Raw genomic sequence first — 18,747 nt, 5'->3', positions numbered from 1 at the left:
CATCTTCCATCAACTCTGACCAGCTTCCCTGTCCCTGCTGAAGAGAAGCCCCCCCAGAGCATGATGCTGCCACCACCATATCTGACAGTGGGGATGGTGTGTTCAGAGTGATGTGCAGCGTTTTGCATTTTGGCCAAAAAGTTCCATGTTGGTCTCATCTGACCAGAGCAGCTTCTTCCACATGTTTGCTGTGTCCCCACATGGCTTGTGGCAAACTGCAAACGGGACTTCTTATGGTTTTCTGTTAACAATGGCTTTCTTCTTGCCACTCTTCCATTAAGGCCAACTTTGTGCAGTGCACGACTAATAGTTGTCCTATGGACAGATTCCCCCACCTGAGCTGTAGATCTCTGCAGCTCGTCCAGAGTCACCATGGGCCTCTTGGCTGCATTTCTGATCAGCGCTCTCCTTGTTCGGCCTGAGAGTTTAGGTGGACGGCCTTGTCTTGGTAGGTTTGCAGTTGTGCCAGACTCCTTCCATTTCTGGATGATGGCTTGAACAGTGCTCCGTGGGATGTTCAAGGCTTGGGAAATCTTTGTGTAGCCTAAGCCTGCTTTAAATGTCTCAATAACTTTATCCCTGACCTGTCTGGTGTGGTCTTTGGACTTCATGGTGTTGTTGCTCCCAATGTTCTCTTAGACAACCTCTGAGGCCGTCACAGAGCAGCTGTATTTGTACTGACATTAGATTACACACAGGTGCACTCTGTTTAGTCATTAGCACTCATCAGGCAACGTCTATGTGCAACTGACTGCACTCAGACCAAAGGGGGCTGAATAATTACGCACACCCCACTTTGCAGTTATTTATTTGTAAAAAATGTTTGGAATCATGTCTGATTTTTGTTCCACTTCTCACGTGTGCACCACTTTGTGTTGGTTTTTCACCTGGAAGTCCAATAAAATTGATTCATGTTTGTGGCTGTAATGTGACAAAATGTGGGAAAGTTCAAGGGGGCAAAATACTTTTGCAAGCCACTGTAACTATTGTCAATACTTCCATTTGAACTCTAAATTCAGCTAGTAGTCAACCTTTGCATGACCATACTGCATCGCTGTACAAAACTTCTTTCTTCAACCAGAGTTCTGGCCGATAGAAGGACCAGTAAGCCACATCCATCTTTAGCAATAAATCTAAACTCAGTGTGTCTTCTGTCACGTGATGATGAGAGCCATTAAAGGTTAAATCAAAGGTGTAACTCAAGAGTTATACAGACTGGTTGGCAGTAAAATAACGAATCTCTCCTTTAGTTGCTGATACAAACCGTGTGATCAAACAGATTCTTCTGTTGTCTTAGAGGGTTTAAAAGTGACATAAAGCAAACGTGTTTCTTTTTTCTTGACTGGAAACCTAAATCTTTCTCCTGCTCTGAAGCTATAAGTGGCCATATTAGGGCAGAAATCCAGGATCTGGCAATGGGGGCAAAAAGAGTCCTCGTGCGCGCGCACGGACACGCGCGCACGCACACACACAGAAGTCTTCCCTTGTGCTGTACCTGCGCTTATACCCCCACCCCTTCCTCGCCTTATCAACTCTCCGTACGCATCCTGGGGGAACACACTCTTCCTCTCGCTCCTACACTCACGCGCGCGCGCACTGGCGCTCATATAGGAGGATCCCAGCAGAGAAGCGGGCAGCGAACGACGGAGCGCGCACGGGACCAGATCGTTAACTTGTCGTTTCCCCGCCTCATTCTCGTGCAGGTTCAGCAGCTGCAGCAACAAACCGGACTACCGGCGAACAGCGAGACTCCTCCAGCGCTCCAGACAGCTTCAGACTGGTCGTCATCGCGTCTTTTACTCTGGAGACTGCGGATTTTATCCCTGATCTTTTCCAGCGGATACCGAGAGTGCACACCGCCTCTCCGAGATAAACTAAGTCTACGGACATTAAGTGCGCTATTTGTTTTCTAGCAGAGGGGGGGAATCAGTCTCCGTGAGTCAGGCCAGCTGTCTTCTCGCCCTCTCCTCCAGTTTAACTGCACCGGTCAGACTTGGAAAGAGCAACAGCCTCCGCCAGCGCATCAGTGAGGTAGGAGAGCCACATTATGCCACCGTACACTATCTTCTGTGGCTGCTCTGCCAACATAGCGGGGCCTTTATTAATATTACAGGCTCGCCTATTCGCATAAAGCACGGAGGTCAAACTGACCCCTAAATGAAACTGTGGATTTTATTTTAATCTGGGCAAGACGATAAGTACACTCCTTATGCATCTGTGTCATAGGCTGGGTTTTTTCCGTGCGTACTTCACAAACTGCAACCACGCAGGCTATACAGAACCCACGAATGTTACATAAAACTTATATTTGTCCTCTGCACTTTCTCTTCCTCCTCCTCCTCCCTTTTCTCTCCCTGGCCTCTTTTGACCCTGTTCTGGGGATAGATGGTGCTCCGGACGACGTTTTTAGGGAGGGAGTGAAGAGTTGTGAAGATTTTAATTTTTACACTTTTTCTTTGGTAATAAAAGGATAGTAAACTTAAAATGACCTAAAACCGTCTGGTTATGAGAACGTGGACCCCTGGATCAAGATATAAAAGCTGCACAACCCCCAGACTGAGAAGATCGTCTCTCCTTTTTATTATTTTTTTTTATTTTCCGTTTTATGGCTGAGTGCTTTGTAGTTCATTAATACCAAGCCTCTTCATTGTGGTATGTAATGTGTGTCTCTGTGGTACGTTTGCATCTCATTCACCTCTCTTTGCCATGGTTTTCTCTACTCACAGCTGTTTGTGTCTCTCTGTGGTTCATTTCTTTGCAGCGGATTTTTGCAGTTTTCAATTTCCGTCACAAAGAGATCGTCTTAAAACAAATTTACTATAGATTTGTGTTGTTTTCGATCTCTTTGCGATTGCGTTCTATCTCTTTCTACACATTTTATCTCTACTTATAGCTGTTGGTGCTCTCACTCCTGTCGTCTTTGGTGTATAGGTGTAAGCTTTGCATCTCTTTGCCGTTGTCTTGTGTTCTGGGGCAGGCACCGCCACCCCTAGTGTATGCGTGGCCCTGTGGGGAACACGCATACACCCAAACAAAAACATGCACGCAAACATTAATTCCATCCAATCTAGTTCATGCCTGCATTGATCAGGTTCCATTGATTGGATGTTTCCCTCATGCAGACAGGGCCCCACTAGTGTGATAACATCTGGACTGATCCCAGCCACTTCAGAGCTCACTGAAGTGCTGCTGAAGAGATTAGCTGGTTGTAAAAGCTCAAACATCATCTGTCAGAAGCTGGCATTTATTATCCTCAGCAGCATCTCATCTTCAGTTTAACTACAAGGAGCCTCTTCTTTCTTTCTTACTCGCCACTCTCAGCTGGTCAGAAGAGCTCTGCCTGTTCCTTTCTATTTTTAGCTTCTATTTACAATGCAGTAGCTATAGAGGCAAGAGGAGGCTCTCATTCTGTTTCCATCATCAGCCTCTCTGCCTCTTACTTATCCTTATCTGTCACAATTTATTTATTTTTGCTTTGGCCTTACCTTCCACCAACTCTTACACTTTCACACTTTTATCCTTGGCTTTCTAATTTAACCTTGAGCTATAATCATAGCAGTCAGAAGGACCACGAGTTAAGCATTCAACAGCAGTACCTCACAATAGACCTGCTCCACTCTCTCCATCACACACACACACATATCTATAGTATATGTGAGGGGCGAGATAGCAGAGGAGACGGGGGGTAAAGGTTAATCTCTGGATGCTTTTGACCCAAATCGCTACGTGACCTATATACCCTCTCTTAAAACAACCACCCCACTTTAACCTTCACACACACAAACCCAAATATATCTTTTTAAAAGCTTCAGGCATACACAGATATGTGACAGCCTTTTTGATGCAGACCCAGAGTCTGACTAAATGTTACATTTTTGAGGCACTGTGAGTTATCAAAATACTGAAAACAGATTCAGTTCATAAAAATAGTTGATTTTTTTTTATAAAGAACATGTAATTAACTTGTTCTTCATCTTTTATAAAACTTGAGCAGACTCTTAAGAAAAAGATGACCTCCATTCATGGCAAAGTGTCCCAGTTTAAACTTACAGCTCTGTATACACTGCAGTGAGCTCTGCAAAGACAGCCACACCTTGACCAAACACCATATATTACTGCTCTGAACTACCTGTGTGGTAAGAGCAAAGCCATCATCTCTAAAAGCCGGTCAACTCTTTCCCCCCTGGGAAACCTGTTAGGGGTAACCCTAGTTTCTCTTTTCTAAGTCATATTTCAGAGCTGCATCCAGGTCAAACATGTTTTTGAGGGTAACAGTGAAGGTGAACGCCATGTTTTGGAAAAGTGTTTTTCATGTTTCGAGCACCAAGAGGCAGAATTCTTTTAAAGAGATGTAAAATGAACAAAATCTATTAAAACCGACAAAGAAAGTTTACACCGCCTGAGCTACAAAATGACCACCGCATCCAACTACCGTATTTTCCGCACTATAAGGCGCACTTGAAATCCTTTGATTTTCTGAAAAATTGACAGTGCGCCTTATAATCTGGTGCGCCTTATGTATGAATTCTGGTTGTGCTTACTGGCTCAAAAATCTGTCAAAAATATTTTAGTTTGGTAAGCTACGAAGCCGCACCGCTTGATGGATTGTCTGAGCATTACAGCTACCGTAGTCAGGAGCCTCGTGGAGTAATCTGGGTCCTAAACTGCAGCACACTGAGAGTTAAAAACTGTCCAAATTCTTTCATCTGTAATAAAATGATCAGCGTTGCTGCTTTACCAGGTGTAACAATTAAGTTTAACATCCAGGCATCCATGAAAACAGGATTTATTAAATTTAACAGAGTTAGAAGTTAGCAGGGAGTTAGCTCGCTAGTTTCACTAGTTACCTAAACATGATATAGCATGTTCTGACTGAGAGATTTCTGAAAAATTCAAACGTACAGCTCTGCTATCACTTCCAACATGAATGAAGACAGAAAACTAAACACCAGTGATGTTTGTAGGGTTACGGAAGTTGGGCTAGCTGCTATATAACGATATGCTACGTGATCGCTAGCGACACAGCTATGTTAGCATAACATAAACACAGTGAAGCTGGAGGATGAACGCTAACTTTTTTTCTACTTGATAAAAGTTAACGTGAGGGTTCCTGATGGTTAGGGACAAATGCAATCGCATGGCAGGATGCTGTAAACGGACCAAACTGCAGTCAGGAGAACAACTGAGATAATCCATCCACAATACGAGGTTAGTCATTCATATACTGCAACAACATAGAGCAGCTGCAGAGAATTCAACATTAATGAATCAATGGTACAGAAGTGGAGGAAGCAAGAAGAATGAGTTTAATAAAGTTTGATTTATCTGACTTCTTTGATTCGCTTAATGCGCCTGATGGTCCTGGTAGTTTATTTTACTTATCTGACTTCATTACGAGATAACAAAGCTGTGTTTCCAACAACTACATTGCCTACATTCCCCTCCTGGGAAGTGTGCAGCTTTCTTACACGATGCTTGTGCAAATGATCCACCTACACTCAGGATCATTCCACATTCATAAAAAGCAGCACGCTCTCTCGACTCTAACAATGCTAAGATGTATAGCCAAGTTAAGTGCTGAGCAAGTATTTTAACATGCTCGACTCCAGAGGGAATTTTCTCACATTCCCACTTTGCTTGATTACAACAAGGTCGTTTCCATCATTTTCAGGTAGCTTGTAATATCTGAGAAAACTGTGAGTGTCCCCATGACACTCTACTGCCCTTGGTTGGTACAGTAACTTGCTCCAAACGTGAAGGTGAACTGTTCCGACTCTCATCCTGACCGCTTCATGCTTTACTGCATGTTGCCCGGTTCATGCAGGCTGTCACGGCTCGATGAACCCGGCAGAACTACAGGATGAGCTAGAAAAAACAAAAACACACACATCAGACTTTGTCAACTAACTGACAATATCAACAGTGCTGTGAGCTTTGGCTGTGGAGTGCCTGTTTGGTTCTGTGACAAAAAGAGCGCTGTACATCCAGTACACACCCTTACGATATCCTGTGTGAATGTGAAGCTAGTCGATGGTGCTGTGATGGAGGGGGAAAGACTTCCGACATGCTCATCCTCGTAAGTGTGGTGATAGAAGCTACGAGGAAGCCGGGGTCTTCCCTGTGATAGTAAACAATGCAGGGCTTATGAGATTAGTTTAGAGTAACATTAGCAAGGGATCGCAATAAATTTGACTCTGATTTATTGATGTTTTAATATACATCACAAGCACCATTACACGTGACTGCTGGTTTAGAGTAAATGGGATATAATTGATAGTTTTTTTCCACAACTGCCATAATTGGCCGGAGAACAAAAAAACGGAGACGACTGCTGTGAGAAGCGACAGATTAACTGCCTGAGACAGTCAGAAACAGATATCAGAGAGCAGCGAAAGGACGGGAGCGAGAACGCAGCAGAGTTCTTGATCTTTTCTGATTCAAAGCCCACAGAGTAAGATATCAGTAAACCACATGGCAGTATAATGGTGGAGTCTTTCCATTATTTACTCTGTGTGGCGTTTAAAGGCTGTCTAAAGCAGAGCTTTACCAGATAAACACAGACATATTTACACAGTTGGCTATTCATCCAGTCCCATTCAAAGTAATTGGAGATGGAGAGAGACAAAGGTGTATGATAGAAAGAAAGAAATAGCTGGCATGAAGACGACGTTTAATTCTTGGGTTCATTCAATGACTGTTTATGATAGACGAATTTTTCTCATTACTTCTGGTAGTATAATTGTATAATTCAGTTTTGGCATTCTTGTTGTTCCCAGAAAAAAAGGCTGTAGTTGGGAGGGGGGTCAGTGCATGACTTTCCGAGCATAAGCTGGGAATTAGCATCCAAATTAGCCCTTATACACAATCGCATTTTTAATCTACTTATTTGTAGCAACCAAAATACTCTGAAGAAAATAAACGTTTTTTAAAAATCATACGCTTTTTTTTTTTTAACTGCAAAATGACAATACCAAATGTAACATTTAAATAATCACTGATGAGCTTTTCCATTGCTTTCCTTTGCGATCAGCTTCAGTAATATAATTACAGCAACAAAAGTAGCGGATAAAACATAAACATAAATAATTATGACTGAGTCGTCTCTAGCAGACTGCAGAGCTGAAAGATCAAGCCAACGTGGAAGTGCCAAACGCTGCAGTTCCTCTAACGGCCACTTGAGACTGACTCTGTTGACGAGTCAGTCCCCACAGACTCCATGTAAAAGTGACAATAAAGCACTAAAAAGCATGTTTACAGCTTTAAAAACGTGTTTTGGGATCTATGGATAGTTTCTCCCTTCATGACAGCTATGGCGTTTACAGTTGAGGGCATGGTTGCTTTGACAGACGCGCCAACACAGGGAGCTGTAGCTGTCTGCGAGGTCTCACCTCTGCTAACTGCAGTCACTGAACTTGACCTTTAAACTTCTGGTGCTTTAGGCGCCTTTTACAGTATCCTGATGAAATTGCTGGACTCATTTAATGGCTTGAAATCTGTCTCGTTAGTGAAACTGCACGCTGACTGTGCCATGCATCTCGAAATTTGGCAGATTCTTGTAAACGTAACAGTTTGAAACAGCAGGCCCCCCCCTTTCTTTCTCAGCATTACCTGCAGGCAGTAAATCCACATCAGCAGCAGCGGTGGTGGTGGTGGTGGGAGGATGGAGGAAATGACTTGTAGTGACAGATGTCTGTGTTCTCCACGCTTTCCAAACTCCACTCTCTCTCTTCGTGTCGGGAACATTGTTCCGCTTGTTGATGTTTGACGTTTCCAGTGAAATATTTGATACAGCTTGTACAGTGACGTTGCTACTGTAGCCACCTAAATGTTATCTTTAATTCCAAGCTAAGACTCAAACACTTTGTGATGAGCGACATCACGGGTTAACATTTCCACCGGGCATCATCACTCGCTGGTATTTTGTTCAAACAAAGGCAAATATTCCATTTGTAGCTTGCTATCGCCAGTGTGTGAATGTGTGTGTGAATGGGTGGATGACTGAATGTAGTGTAAAGCGCTTTGGGGTCCTATGGACTAGAAAAGCGCTATACAAATGCAGGCCATTTACCATATTCCATTTTCATTTTAAGACTTGTGCAGTAAAGGGAATCTACACCTGCCTTCCCAGGACAGGAGTAACATAGATCAGGGAAGAGAATAAGTGAAAGAAAAAAACCAGGGAGGCGATCAATAAGTGGTGCAAAAATAAAACAAATAAATAAAAAAGAAAGGAGTCAAACAGAGACGCTGCCAGAGAAGAAATAAGAGAAGGAGGCTGAGAGGAGTGGAGAGAGAAGGATGGAGCAGACAAATAAATGTGAAAAAGAAGAACAGGTAGAGAGTGAAAACAGGGATGAAGGAGATGGTGAGTGATAGAGTTAGATGGAGGAAAGCATCCAATCCCAGTGTTGTCTCTAGAGGATGCTGCTGAAACCTGATCTCAGCCGGGAACTAGCCACCGCTCTAGTCCTGTGTGTCTAATATTGGTAAGACACACACACACATTGTCGTGTAATATTGCACCTGGTGTTTTCCTCATACTCACACGCGTGTGCACCTCACCGACTCACCGATTGCGCATCTCTCCTCGTCTCTCTCAATCTTGCCTCTTTTTTAAAACCACAACCTTTTTACCCGTCTCTCAAATAGCAATGACGTGCTAAAGATAAAAATAAATAAACATGTCAGCCGGTGTTTTACATTGACGCCTGAGGCTTTCACATGTTCAGAGTGATGATTGATTCATTCTGTTCCAGAGTCCTAAATATCAGTTTTCAGAGGGGAAAAATCATTAAAAACCAGTTACGGCTTTGTGTTGCTCAATATTACTGTCCTGATAGTATCAATCACCTCTTGTACTAGTACATTTACTGTAATGCGCCAAAATGTCAAGTTGGTGCATATCTCACTCCAGGGTTTAACTACTGTTAGGGATAATTTTTCATTTAGGGAAATACATGTCAGAGCGATACATTTCAAGCTAGCCTAGCAGCAGCCATCGGTGGTATAAAAGAAGAACGCAGCTCTCTGGTGTGAAAAATGAAGCAAACATACAAGTGCTGTGTTCTTTTCATACAAAGTCAGAGGATCATATGGAACGGGATGATACTTAAGGTTGCTGGGAAAATGTACATTCCCTGGCCAGCTGGTGAGTGGATGCTGGAGGCTGCCAGCTGTTGCCGGGTGAAATTGGTCACAAAATCGTGCTGCACCAAAAACTTCCTTGTGATTGTGTTGGTCGCCAGGAGATGTGGTTCCCTGTAGTTAGTATGAAAGATGCTGACTTGTTGGTCTTCCTCAAGTTTCGCTGCAGTTTGGTGAGTAGTTTGCAGGGAAGCTGGGAACTTCCCTGCAAACTATGGACTGCAGCAGACCTCTGCTAGAGGAGCGCAATAAGCTATGCACAAGAGGAGAAACCAATGACGTCTTTATATTTTAAGTTCATAACTGTCTCTCAAAAGATAGTTGTGCATATAGCATATAGCAAACGACAGGCTTTGCTGGACAACTGACTGGATGCTTCTTTTGGATCCAGACCATGAAGTAGTTGTCAGATTCGGGGCGCTGTTTCCTGCCTGAATATAAGCCCTCACTCACTAAACTGTCATAAAGGACAACTGCGTAGTATCAACCATTATTCAGTGCCCCTTTAAAAATACCATAGCTGTTTCTATTCTGAAGGATCTCAACAAGATCAATTCTGAGTGCAGACTAGACAAGCACTCATCTCACCCGAATCCTCACATGACTCATAAAAGCACACACGGGGGTACATAAGCACAAGCACACGTACGAGAGGGGCTGCGTATTACTGAGAGAGTGGAGTGGACACAAAGCGTGGGAGGGGAGCAAGAGAGAGCAGGAGGGAGGAACGGACCAAAAAAGACGCTGCGGAAGAGAAAAAATACTCCACTTTTGTGCAGAGTTGGCCACTGAGAGATCCTGTAACTGATATTAATGTCGCATTGTTTATTAATTGTAAATCAGATGATCTGTACAGGTACAGATATATGTATACATTGTTTGTAAGGAGTGCCTCAGTGGGTTATGTCAGGACCTGAATATACTCTTTAATGGGAACAGATCAGCAGGATTAATGATTCAATTCAGTTCAGTTTTATTTATATAGGAACAAATCACAACAATGACCTCAAAGTGTTTTATATTATAAGGTAAAGACCCTACAATAAAGGAGCAACATTACCAATAAAAATAACTCATTCTATTACAAGATTATTGCAGAAAAAGTAATCTGTAAGAGTACTGTACATAAAAGATTAGCTTCCGAGATTGAAAAGTAAAGCCAGCAAGAAGTGGCTTAAATTTGCATTCTTTCCAATGGCCAGCAGGGGGCAAAAAGGCATGACCTGTAATTGCAGTTATCTCTTATCTCACGATAAAATACACTGATGTTTTTTGTCTCCATAGGAGTGATTCTGACTTTAGCTAATTGCATTTCTTACTTCCATGGATGAAATGGATATGACCTGCAGTGCATATTACTGATGCATTAGTCTCTACAGGTTGTGTAAAAGAAGTGCTGATCCCATTATGTCGGATGGATGGATCAGATTTTCTAATTGCATATAGTTTTAGGAACTTATTTCAAGATCTTTAGGAAGAAGATCGATCTGACTGATAGCTGCGCTGATGCTTGAAACCTGTGCGGATGAAAAGAGCAGGACAGTTCCCAAACATGATGACAACAGCTATTAGGAGCCGTAAAATTCAGTTATGCCTTTCAGTACTTTAGATGTCTCATACATGACTATGGCTGTGGATATGGATGATAAGCTTTGGTATTAGGTGCTTACAGATTTCTTTCAATACTCACCAAATCCTTGGGGGTGGCTGCTGGGGGAAAACAGAGAAAAAATCAATCAATTAATAAACAGGAAATATTGTTTTCCAAGCATGTTACCTCAACATCCTTGTTTGGTGGTTCATCAACACCACCTATATACAGTGGGGCAAAAAAGTATTTAGTCAGCCACCGATTGTGCAAGTTCCCCCACTTAAAATGATGACAGAGGTCAGTAATTTGCACCAGAGGTACACTTCAACTGTGAGAGACAGAATGTGAAAAAAAAATCCATGAATTCACATGGTAGGATTTGTAAAGAATTTATTCGTAAATCAGGGTGGAAAATAAGTATTTGGTCACCTCAAACAAGGAAAATCTCTGGCTCTCACAGACCTGTAACGTCTTCTGTAAGAAGCTTTTCTGTCCCCCACTCGTTACCTGTATGAATGGCACCTGTTTGAACTCATCATCTGTATAAAAGACACCTGTCCACAGCCTCAAACAGTCAGACTCCAAACTCCGCCATGGCCAAGACCAAAGAGCTTTCGAAGGACACCAGGAAAAGTATTGTAGACCTGCACCAGACTGGGAAGAGTGAATCTACAATAGGCAAGCAGCTTGGTGTGAAAAAATCAACTGTGGGAGCAATCATCAGAAAATGGAAGACATACAAGACCACTGATAATCTCCCTCGATCTGGGGCTCCACGCAAGATCTCATCCCGTGGGGTCAAAATGATCATGAGAACGGTGAGCAAAGATCCCAGAACCACACGGGGGGACCTGGTGAATGACCTGCAGAGAGCTGGGACCAAAGTAACAAAGGTCACCATCAGTAACACACTACAACGGCAGGGAATCAAATCCCGCAGTGCCAGACGTGTTCCGCTGCTGAAGCCAGTGCATGTCCAGGCCCGTCTGAAGTTTGCCAGAGAGCACATGGATGATACAGCAGAGGATTGGGAGAATGTCATGTGGTCAGATGAAACCAAAGTAGAACTTTGTGGTATAAACTCAACTCGTCGTGTTTGGAGGAAGAAGAATACTGAGTTGCATCCCAAGAACACCATACCTACTGTGAAGCATGGGGGTGGAAACATCATGCTATGGGGCTGTTTTTCTGCCAAGGGGACAGGACGACTGATCCGTGTTAAGGACAGAATGAATGGGGCCATGTATCGTGAGATTTTGAGCCAAAACCTCCTTCCATCAGTGAGAACTTTGAAGATGAAACGAGGCTGGGTCTTCCAACATGACAATGATCCAAAACACACCGCCCGGGCAACAAAGGAGTGGCTCCGTAAGAAGCATTTGAAAGTCCTGGAGTGGCCTAGCCAGTCTCCAGACCTCAACCCCATAGAAAATCTGTGGCGGGAGTTGAAAGTCCGTGTTGCTCGGCGACAGCCCCAAAACATCACTGCTCTCGAGAAGATCTGCATGGAGGAATGGGCCAAAATACCAGCTACTGTGTGTGCAAACCTGGTAAAGACCTATAGTAAACGTTTGACCTCTGTTATTGCCAACAAAGGTTATGTTACAAAGTATTGAGTTGTATTTTTGTTATTGACCAAATACTTATTTTCCACCCTGATTTACCAATAAATTCTTTACAAATCCTACCATGTGGATTCATGGATTTTTTTTTCACATTCTGTCTCTCACAGTTGAAGTGTACCTCTGGTGCAAATTACTGACCTCTGTCATCATTTTAGGTGGGGGAACTTGCACAATCGGTGGCTGACTAAATACTTTTTTGCCCCACTGTAAATACTGCTGAAACATTTTCTGTAAATGTTTGCTTATATGGACCCGTAATATAAAATTGAGCTGTTATTTTTTAGGCTGCTGTTTCAAGTTTCCGTTGAAACCACAGAACTAACTTTAGCTTTAACTTTTAGCTAACTTTTAGCTAACTTTAACATTTTTAGGTTTCTGGATTTTCAAATGTAACCAATTATTCTTTAGGTTTAACTAGAAATGTTTATTCATTGGTATTACTTATTAAAGCTATATATCAATTACATTTAGTTACGATTTTATCAGCTTACCCACCATTTTTAAGTTAGACTCTGCTCGCTTGCTAACCCAATTTCACACATTTGATTGTGGTAAATATGGTGCAATATCATGTGTCTGTGGGTGTGTCTGTGGGTGTGTCTGTGGGTGTGTTGGGACAGCACTGAACATGTACACACAATAGCACAGGAGAAAGATTAGATTGAGCACAAATACATGCTGTCCTTTTCCTCCTTTTGAGTACAGACGCAAAAAATTTTGTGACCTTAGTATGAAATTACCAAAGTATTCATTAAAGCCATGGAAGTGGAAACATGAAGCCCAAAAAACACAAAAGAAATCAAACGAATGTATCCTGTAGAGTTAAGAGAGTCTGTCAAATTTTTGGCTGCTCGGTTGTACTCTATGAACATACCAGCCTCTATTCTCCCTCCTGTAGGTGGAATCACTAAGCAGCAGTCATAAATCAGATGCACTTTGTGGTGTTCTTGCTGCAGGGCACAGATGTATTGAGCGTGTCTGCCTGCTATTTGACAGCGCTCTATATAAATATAACTGTGGCCTCCTCCCACTTTGTACAGGCAGAAAAGCCCTACAACAAGCTGCAGCCATGGATGAGATGGACCTGCCCCAGATGAAGAAGGAGGTGGAGAGCCTCAAGTACCAGCTGGCCTTCAAAAGAGAGAAGTCCTCCAAAACAGTGACTGAGTGAGTAGTTACTCCACTGCTGTGCTGCGCAGAGTTCACGACCCTGAAATCAACTGTGCACAAAAAAAGATAAATCGCTCTGAGCCTCTCAGATTGAAAAGGGAAGATATTTGTTTTAGCTAAATATGCCGAACACACTGGTAACTGCATTTACAGGAAGAGGCTGGGGAGAGAAAATAGAGCTATACTAGCTGTTACTATCTCTGGTTGTGTCGTCTTACTCATTAATTCAGTGCATTATTTTAAATTAGTACTAGTTTGTGTATAGTTTTGAGACCAAGTTCAAGTTCCCTCATCAGCAAATGGGGCTCAGTCAGAAGTCAAGCCATGTACTTGCTTCCATAATGTGGCTCAGCACTGTGTATGCTCCCCCGCATGCCTGTATGCACTGTCAGTAACATCTGGGCATGCTCCAGATGAGCATGATGGCGTCTTAGGGAGTCTGTGAGCTGCTATAGATCGGCTTTGGTACTGTTTGGCTTCACCACTAAGTTTATCTGTCTCGCCCTCTCTCTGCAGTCCCATCAGATTAAACACCCAAGGAAGCATTTCATCAGCACTGGGCCTTTTCACACCAGACATGTAAAATCAAAAATGATTTTTCAAATCCAGATCAACAGATCTGACCAATCAGACCGCTTGTAGCCCAGAATGCACACTGCTAGAATTTACTGTCACTTTTTCTCAGTGCTCTGTGTGTGTAATTGCCTTAATGTTGTTGTTCACAGGATGCAAAAGAATAAACAGTTATATATATATGTTATAAAATGTACATTCAAAAAGAGAATGAAACTGAGAACCTGCTTTTGTTTAACGTGTTCATTTTGAATTTGATGCCGACATCTGTGACATTATGGGATTTAAAGTTTAGGAGCAACACATGCTGCCATCCACACAGTGTCAGGCCTATTTCACTAAGACAATGCAAGACCTCCCTCTGCACTTATTTCAAAAGCATAGTCCAAACTGTTCAGCTAAGCATGAATGGGACAACATTTTGTGTTTCAAACTACTGCAGACACTAAAGAAGAGGTCATGCAAGGCAGTAGAAAAAATGCTTTTTTTATTTTATTTTTTATTTTCTGCTGGCTTCAAATTCAAAATCATAAACGTCTGCTCTTAATAAGAAACAGAGTTGTACGTTAGAACTAAAGTACACAAACAAAAGTTGCAAAATTGAATATAATTAGTTACTTATGGTCGCTCAGTTTATCCTTGTCCTTTTGCCTTATATGGGAAAGCGGATAGAGGACAGATTGTGGTAAGACTATACCACAGGAATTTAAAAAATGCCGCTCTTTCTATTTTTCTCTCCACACAGTTTGGTAAAATGGATAGAGGATGGTGTCCCAGAGGATCCCTTCCTGAACCCGGAGCTGATGAAGAACAACCCCTGGGTGGAGAAAGGAAAATGCATCCTTCTTTAGATTTAACCATTTAATGACCCTTGAATTTCAACACACATGCCCTACAGATGACCCCTGAAGCTGATCCTGTGAATGCACCGGCAGGACAGCGCCACCTAACCTCTCACCGTGAATGTACAACAGCTGGCAAACCTAACCCTCTCCCCAAAAACACACCCCAAGGGCACAGAAATACACGCTGACAGAGACACGCATTCACACACTTAACACTGCAAGTTTAATCCTGCCACGGCAATGCATCGTTTTTATGATATGACAGAAGTGATCGATACTTGTACTACGTGTCTTTATATGAATATACGACAACTTTTATTTATGCAGCTGCCAGTCACAAGCTTATTCCCTTTGCAGTTTTTTTCTTCCTAAATTTCCTAAATGCGTTAAAGATGTGTAATGGAGTCACGTTCTCACTGCCAGACTGACTGTAGATCTGCTGGGGGAATTTTGTTCCATACTGGAAATGACCACCATTACAATATAACGAGTCAGACCCCTTTAAACCGAATTAATAAAGTCTTTGATGAAAAAAAATGAACTAAGAACTGATAAGATAGTGATTTGTAAGTAAACACATCTCCAAATACAAGCTAATATCACCATTAGCATCACATTTAGCTAGATTCACCATTAGCATGACCATTAGCATCGCCATTAGCAATAGTTGCGCGGCTTCCTTTTCCTAAGCTACATGTAAATCGCTTCCAGCTCTGCTCCAGTGCAGTGCAGGGTGACAGTGACGACCCTGTACCTGTTTATCCCGTCTTTAAGTATGACGTCATTAGCTGTGTCTGGGCCCAAACTCCGCTGCAGGTCAAACGATCACTGAGAGTTAAAAACTGTATAAATTCTTTCATCTGTAATAAAATGATCAGCGTTCTGCTCTACCAGGTGTAACAATTAAGTTTAACAACCAGGCATCCATGAAAATAGAATTCATGAAATTTAATGGCTTTAAAAGTTAGCAGGGAGTTAGCTCGCTAGTTTCCATCTAAATATAATATAGCATGTTCTGAGCGAGGGATTTCTTAAACAAATTAAGACGTACAGCTCTGCTGTCACTTCCGACATAAATGAAGACAGGAAACCAAACAGCAGTGAAGTTTGTAGGGTTTACTGAAGTTGGGCTAGCTGGTATATAATGATGTGCTACGTGATCGCTAGCGACACAGCTATGTTAGCATAATATAAGCAGTAACGCTGGAGGATGAACGCTAACTTTTTTCACTCGATAAAAGTTAACGTGAAGATTCCCGATGGTTAGGGACAAATGCAATCGCATGGCAGGATGCTGTAAACGGACCAAACTTCAGTCAGGAGAACAACTGAGATAATCCATCCATAATACGAGGTTAGTCATTAATTTACTGCTGCACGGGCTGGGCTGTAGTTACATCGTAAGGTTTTAAAAACTGAGCTTTAAAGTGAATAGCGGTAATAAAAACCGACAGAGGCCGACAGTGATCACTGCCTGTTTGTAGGAGCTTTTTGAGATTAAAAACAACAAGACACAAAGCATTGAAACATGTTAAAAACACAAAAGCCTTATTAAACGCAGGGTAGTTTGGGCAGGATTCATCACCTCATCACTTAAAGACCGGATAACTGAAAATGGCAGAGCAAATTGACCAATGTGCTAACACAAAGATACAGATGAAACATGTCCACGCACTACTTTCCAAAGTAGTCTGCACAGACACATTTCATTTCATCTGAAGTGCATGTTCATGTAGCTTTTTCAGTGTCTAATAGCTATCCAATCCATCAACGATGCATGAATGACTATAGGAGGAGTAGCTTCAGCAGCACGTTTGCATTCGTCTGCACGGTTGGTGTAGCTTACAGAGCTTACAGTAGTTACGTGTTTAAATAAAACAGGAAAAAAGATGTAAAAATGTGCTTTGGGCTGCAAAGTATATATCACAGGTAGAGAGCATTCTGTTATGCTGCCTGTGTGGGCAGCTGGTATGGTTTAGTGTATCTTTCTTTGTATTTTTCTCCATATTCAAAGCTTTAGCTTGGGGGCAGTTGTAGTCCATTACACGATTGCGGAGCAGGCCATGACCGATATCTTGTCCTACTATAAACTGCAAGTCTTTATAGGTTCTCACGGGACACACAAGTCATCAAAAAGCTAATTTTATATCTACAAGTGTAATTAACAAACAGTTACAGATGAGACTTTTACACACAAAACAGACTCATTTAAATGATTTAAATGTGGAAACAAGCCTTTGCATGGTCTCTGTGACTCTGTGCAGAATGTCTGTAGAGGTTCAGAACTGCCACACTCGAATGCAGGGTGAAATCTGTATAATGGTGCACACTTCCTGACAGTCTTTTCTCTAAGGCACCCACAGTGTTCAGCTTTGTTAAGCTCTCACGCTAGAAAAGTGACGAAAGTAACAGAAGAATGGAAAGAAAGAAAAAATCAGGGAGAAGTGTGAAACTGGTGTACTTGTGAGCTTCGAAAGTCGGCGGACGGGCTCCCTTCTCAGCACTCTGCTGGACCACCTTAATGCATAACGTAACATAACACATGAAACGTTCGCAAAATATCTCCCACAGACTAAATTTACAGCCAGTGACTGAAACTCCAGCCTTTACGTGCGATAAACAACTTGCATGGACCCAAGAAGCTTTCACAGCTCTCCGCTCAGTGTGACTCCTGCAGGTTTTCATATGTAGTTTTAAAATAGCTCATAAAGCATGGTTATCCCATCTAGTCCTGCACACAGTGTTGTTGTTGAGTGTCATAGCAGCTCTGTTTGTGCTGTCAGAGCAGAACTCTGGGTCTCTGGAGGGGTTTGAGTTCCTTCTCCTCCGTAGCTACAGCCCCTAAAGGCTACACAATATAAGCACACACAAATACAGACATGACAACCAACACAGAAACATATATGCACATATTGTCTCTCTTGACACATGTACAGACAGACCAGTTTAACTTATTAACTTATTTATTTATTTATTGACAAGATTTCTTCTTCTTCACGTTTCTTTTTTTTCTTGTTTCCTGCGTCTCCGCTCCCTCTTCCTCAATCCCGCCCTCCAAGATTAAAACAAAATATATCACAAAAACGACCAAAAACGACTTCTTCACCTTGCCGGATCACCATCTACTACTGCCTTGTACACAGTTTCCTTAAAACAAGAATGTAAATATGTTGGCATGATGTCCAGACATCGCCGCCGACTGCAGAACAGGCGGCGGTTGCGCGTGCATGCGACTGTAACTGTGTGTTTGTGCGTCCATGTTTTACAAAAGAAATTTGGACTTTAGGCTCCCATGTGTACTGTAAAGCACACACGCACAGCTGCATCACACAGACACAGATACACTGCTTAGTGAGAATGTGTATGAGGGGAGGCGCGGCAAGGATGTGGGATTCTCTAAAGGACTCGGGACAGCGGAGCCTCAGGTCATCCTCATGAATCTCTTCTTTTTGTGTTTCCCCCAAATGCTGCTCCGTGATTGGATGGATGAACAGTATTTTATTTTTCGGACATTAAAAACTCCATTTGAACACATGTGTTACCCATAAAGAGCTATTAAACACGATCGTCTACATAAAAGAGTCTAATATTAAGTCTAATACCTACTGATCCCCCTGAAATTGCTCTAAAGGTTTAACACTCACTCTGGGAAAGCAACAAATGCTGGCCACTGCAGGCTAAAGTAACAAGTACATGAGAGGACTCCTGAGTCTGCCTGTCCCTCGTCTGTTTTTTTCTGTCTAGCTACTGTAACTTTACTTGTTTTTTTTTAATATACTCTGAACGTGAGTATGTATGT

General features: G+C 42.4%; 1 protein-coding gene across 1 annotated transcript; it reads left to right on the top strand.

The window, feature by feature from the left end:
- Window positions 1-1,890: 1,890 nt before the first annotated feature.
- On the top strand, window positions 1,891-15,049 carry gng13b (guanine nucleotide binding protein (G protein), gamma 13b). The gene is made up of 3 exons (XM_085351957.1): window positions 1,891-2,031; window positions 13,401-13,527; window positions 14,849-15,049. Exons 2-3 carry the CDS (start codon window positions 13,430-13,432, stop codon window positions 14,952-14,954), a joined length of 204 nt encoding a protein of 67 aa, XP_085208083.1. The 5' UTR covers window positions 1,891-2,031; window positions 13,401-13,429; the 3' UTR covers window positions 14,955-15,049.
- Window positions 15,050-18,747: the final 3,698 nt, after the last annotated feature.

The sequence above is a fragment of the Diplotaxodon limnothrissa genome, linkage group LG4 (assembly GCF_057381915.1).
Source record: "Diplotaxodon limnothrissa isolate DT_005_m linkage group LG4, D_limnothrissa_male_GT1.1, whole genome shotgun sequence".
NCBI lineage: Eukaryota > Metazoa > Chordata > Actinopteri > Cichliformes > Cichlidae > Diplotaxodon > Diplotaxodon limnothrissa.
The sequence above is the reverse complement of the archived record's forward strand: the minus strand, read 5'-3'. Positions and strand labels throughout refer to the sequence as shown.

Bases quoted from the DNA above. Each gene is read 5' to 3' on its own strand.
- gng13b (XM_085351957.1), top strand. From the start codon at position 13,430: ATGGATGAGATGGACCTGCCCCAGATGAAGAAGGAGGTGGAGAGCCTC. The intron at 13,528-14,848 runs GTGAGTAGTTAC...CTCTCCACACAG, and splicing joins TCCTCCAAAACAGTGACTGA to TTTGGTAAAATGGATAGAGG.